Source organism: Cucumis sativus, chromosome 7 (genome assembly GCF_000004075.3).
Source record: "Cucumis sativus cultivar 9930 chromosome 7, Cucumber_9930_V3, whole genome shotgun sequence".
NCBI classification, from domain to species: Eukaryota; Viridiplantae; Streptophyta; class Magnoliopsida; order Cucurbitales; family Cucurbitaceae; genus Cucumis; species Cucumis sativus.
In genome coordinates this window covers 15,342,784-15,347,493 of record NC_026661.2, presented here as the reverse complement: position 1 = coordinate 15,347,493, position 4,710 = coordinate 15,342,784, and the positions used below count along the sequence as shown (strand labels likewise).

General features: G+C 31.7%; 1 protein-coding gene across 5 annotated transcripts; it reads right to left on the bottom strand.

Moving 5' to 3' along the window:
- Positions 1 to 203: 203 nt before the first annotated feature.
- Positions 204 to 4,710, bottom strand: LOC116405011. 5 transcript variants are annotated; one of them, XR_004218067.1, is made up of 7 exons: positions 4,481 to 4,710; positions 3,438 to 4,153; positions 3,036 to 3,102; positions 2,908 to 2,925; positions 1,803 to 1,907; positions 644 to 721; positions 204 to 451 (listed from the first exon to the last, which is right to left on the bottom strand). XR_004218067.1 is itself a non-coding variant. In XM_031888523.1 (4 exons), the coding sequence occupies exons 1-4, from the start codon at positions 2,100 to 2,102 to the stop codon at positions 338 to 340; spliced, it is 315 nt and encodes a 104-aa protein (XP_031744383.1). In that variant the 5' UTR covers positions 2,103 to 2,117; the 3' UTR covers positions 204 to 337. The 5 variants fall into 5 exon arrangements, 1 of the variants encoding a protein (XP_031744383.1); XR_004218066.1 differs by having other exon boundaries at positions 3,921 to 4,153; XR_004218064.1 differs by lacking the exon at positions 2,908 to 2,925.

The following is a 4,710-nucleotide window of genomic DNA, read 5'->3' as shown; positions in this document are numbered from 1 at the left end:
GTAATCGTGACAGTTTATTTGATTAAACAACTGTCATTGTTTTCGGATTGACAATAATTAATCATTTATTTTATGTTGCAAATTTCTCAATTTACTACAGTTTTTTCCGGTTCTCCTTGCCGCTCCACCATTACACGAACCATTTGAATGACAATAATGTAGCTGAGAGTGATAATTTTGAATTTATAATATTGACACCCATATAGAAAAAAGTAGCCAACACTTTAATATATATACGATATAATACAATTTATAATATTCGTACATTTCCAATCAAGTGTCAATAATTTACAAGTACGAAATCCCAACCCTTAATCAAAAAATATTTTAAATAGCATTAGAATACATCTAACAAGATTTTCTGCAGAAGCATAAACGACCAACCGAGAATGTTCGTCTTTGAAAATGTTCTTTGAAAGAAAACTAATGAAGTTGTCGACTCCGGTTGAACCTACAAAGACAACATGAATATAAGCATCCATAACACATACATTTGTGAACCAACATTACCACAACAAAGAAGAAAATGGAGGACTACCATGTAGTAATGTGAATGTAAAATGTTGAAGAGAATTATTGGTGACGTAAACGAATAAGTATAAGTGATATAAGCATTTTTAGGGATATAAGCATTTAAGAATACCTCCATCTCCATTTTTGATGAAGTTAATCTTGCCACAACAACTGCAGCAGCCTCTTGATCAAACCCTTGCACCAATTCCTGAAATCAATGCCTCAAATATTTAGCTTTTTCCCAACATCGAGATAGAGAAAGAGAACCAAACAGAAAATTCATCTGTTTGTATTGGCTTCTCATTATTCATGGAGACAAAAAGAGACAAATACAGATAGTTCAAGTGTGTGTGTTTGTGTGCATAAAGCACTAGATAGGGTTGAGGTTTAGGGCACATCAAACCAATATATATACAACCACTCCTGAATATTTTTCATGAATATAAATGATGGTGTTCATTTGTACGTGCAAAATGTCAATTGCAAAATGTCAACCATGAAATATATAATCATGTTCTCACAAGTAATTCCCACAAACTAATTTTTCCTAGTTACTTGGGTTGAGGTTTCTTCAAACATGTACACGATGGAAGAAGTGAGATGAGATCGAAGCTTACATGACAAGCAGAAAAACAAGAAGTGAGATGAGATCGATGCTTCAAGTATAAGAATGCAAAACACTCTCTCACCCTTGTTTCTTGCAATAAAACTCTCAAAATTAAATATAGTAACAAACATTAGCTATTCTTTGGTTAACTCTTCTTCGATGAAATTTAGTTTATCATCCCATTGTCAATACTAGCTCTGAGAATCTGTACATACTCTACTCTTAAGTTAAAACCTATTACATTGAAAAATGTGAGACCGGCCAAAGAAGAAGTTTCCTCCTCCCTAGGCTTACTGCACTGTTGTCCATGATAAGAAAGGTACTTCAAAAAGAAAATATCCAAGGTATGCAAATTTCATCAATGAAAAGTTCACAATGTTTAAAGTAGAGCAAAATAACCATTTGTAGTCCTTAAAGTTGGGTCGTTCTTAGTCCTTACAACAAAAACGCTACGACAATACATGTATGACAATTTTTAGTCCTTAAAGTTGAACAGTCTGACATATCCTTGAGGGACCAAAGAAACGTAGTTAGAAAAACTTAATAAGAATGAGAATAAATACAAGTAAGGAGGGTGGTATTGTCCCAAATTTCCACAACTCTTCTCAAACCTTCAAAATTCTATGGAAACTCATCAATAAACAATAGAGCTTTAGGTAAACTTTTGAAATTGGAAACTTACCATGGCTCTATTCGGTGCAAGTCCACATACTTTACTTTTTTTTACCTTTGAGTTAAACAAACAATAGAGCTTTAGGTAGACTTTTGAAATTGGAAACTCATCAACCTAGCCATATAAAGATCAAATTTTCTTTAACAAAATGTACGTTGAAGTCCTTCCAACCCGATTAAAAAAAAAAACAAAACAGATAAGTCTAACACTTTAACAAATTTCTAGTGCATATTATGCATCTCAATTGATCACAACAAAATAAGATTGCACATAAATACCGATAAGCAATACCTTTTCAATGTTGATCATTAAACAAACTTCATTTTAATAAAAAAAAAAAATACGATGAGATACCAAATAGCAAAAATGAATGAAATGGGATTCATTATTCACTTAGTTTAACTTGAAGAAGTAAAATACAGGGGAAGAAAAATCAACAATCTCCTCAAATATGCCAATAGATTAGGGTAGACTTGATACTACAAATTACCATTAATCAATAAACAAACGACACAACAAAACGCAGAAGCTCCAATTTCAAAACATGTTATTAACATAATTGATCAAAATGGTACACTACAAGAACAATGTGGGATAAACAAACCATTGTGTTTTTTTTTTTTTTTTTTGGTGACTCTCATAAAATCCATAGATATTCACAACAAACCAATTTCAACAAACCCTAAAGAGAACTATGTACATAAAAGACATGTCTCTAGAAACAAAAGCTAACGAGAAACTACTGTTCATCTTACTTTCCATGGTTTATAAACTTTAAGAAATATTAAAAAAATATAACAAGATATATATATACACACCTTATATAGGACATTATGTAATGGGACAATGAAAAATAAGTTCAATAAACTTTAATGTACCCCAATCTACCATAAACTTGAGTTCACTCAAAACCTTTAAGAAAATTGACAAATAGAAATATAATCAAGCAAACATAATCATTTTTGTTAGGTACATGCAAGATAAACTATTCAACACCAACATATATAATCAGTATACAAATGAAATCTTTGAGTTTCACAAGCTAAACTCAATTTAAACTTTGAACTAACAAATCCAAACAATTTTCATTGTAATTCAATAGTTAAAAACGTACCTTGGAGCCCTTCCAACCCTATCAAAAAAACATATAAGTCTATCACTTTAACAAATTTCTAGTGCATATTATGCATCTCAATTGATCACAACAAAATAAGATTGAACATAAATACTCATAAGTAATACCTTTTCAATGTTGCATTTTCATAAAAATTCAACAAGTATTGTCACTCTCTCGAGGATTCTTCAAGCCCTAAGTATGAAAAAATGTTCAATGATTAAATCGTACTCCATTTACATGACAATTTGACAAAGTTGAGTTGATAACTCTCATAAAGCCCTTAATCCCGCCTCCCCCCCCCCAATTTTCAACACTATTGTTGGAAAGGAACAACAAGATCTTTCAAAGTAAGGAAAGAACTACTATGGAGATTTTGGATGATATTAATTCAAGCAAACATTGATATACTACTAATATACCATACTAATTAGACTAAAACACTTTCAACGAGACTAGAATTATACAAAATATACTTTAAACCACAATAGTTGAATATGTATTTTGGTAGGGAGGTAGACACTACTTACTTGAACAAATAACGACAACGTCCTTGAAGTAAGAGAACTTTATGCTAATCCTCAATTCAATCAATTATTCAAAATGTCATAAGGTAGTCATAGGAAGAAAATATAGTTTAAAAACGTTGATAAAAAGTAGAGGTAAAAAAAGTGTATAGGCTTAAGTTTCAAAAAGTTAAAGCCAAAAACCAAATAGATAACATACATAAATTCTCTTGGAAAGTGTATAGGCTTAAGTTTCAATATACACATTCATACATTTCCAATGTGTATAACATACATCGCGGTTTATGTTTCAAGCAGAGGGTGTATTTCGACATTTTCAAATTTACTCCTCTTGGAAAGATCTAGCATGGTAAGTGACAAATAAAATTCTACCATACAAAATAAATCTTCATTCACCATTATTTTTTTGTTTTTCCTTTCAATATAGAACATGTAGTAATTTTTGTTGCTACTATCCTTATTGTAAGAAAGGGAGAGAGAACATACCTATAATTATCAATAATCACTTCCCTCTATCCTTCAATCAAAGCAACTCAATAGCAACCATAAACAAAATATCAATAGAAAAATCAAAAGTACTAAAATTCATTTGGAAAATGCATAGACAAACAAAAAGACCCTACACACTATCAAAGTTTAAAATCTCACATTTCATTTTTCATACTCTTTTTCTCAAAGCTTCAGCCCATAGCCATGACATCTCCCTTGACCTTGATTTCCTAATTCGAACGAACAAATATCAATAAAAAATCAAGCAAATGCTTCATTGAGGCATTTCATCAAACACATTGTAAGCTACCAAAATGTTTCATCACATAGTCAACCATAAAGAAAAAATGTAGATTCAAATTAGAAAAATGATTGTAAACAACAATATTGAATAGGATGGTAGACAAAACAAACACATATCTCATATAAAAGCAAAACCATGAGGGGTGTTTTTCATAAAAAGAACCATCAATATATCACATTGTGGGTAAAATGAAAGCATTTGAAGTTAATATAATGTATAAATACAAACAATAGAAATAATGGTTGAGATTCACCAGTGAGTTCAGCGGTGCAAGGGGTGTTGGGTGGTTGCATCGGTTGAAGGAGAGAAAGAGAGGGATTTTGCACGTTGTTGACCAAAAGTCTAGTCTTTTCCGGTGTACGTGAGAGAGGGAGAGAGATGGTTAGCGGAAGGGAGGAAAAATCGAAGAGGGGACGTGTGGATCTTCCACATAGAAGAAGAAGAAGAGAAGAAGAAGAGAAGAAGAAGAAGAGGAGGAGGTAG

Coding starts and splice junctions, on each gene's coding strand:
- LOC116405011 (XM_031888523.1), bottom strand. Junction 722..1,802: donor TTGCACCGAATAGAGCCATG/GTAAGTTTCCAA, acceptor CATTGATTTCAG/GAATTGGTGCAAGGGTTTGA. Junction 452..643: donor CATCAAAAATGGAGATGGAG/GTATTCTTAAAT, acceptor TTGTCTTTGTAG/GTTCAACCGGAGTCGACAAC.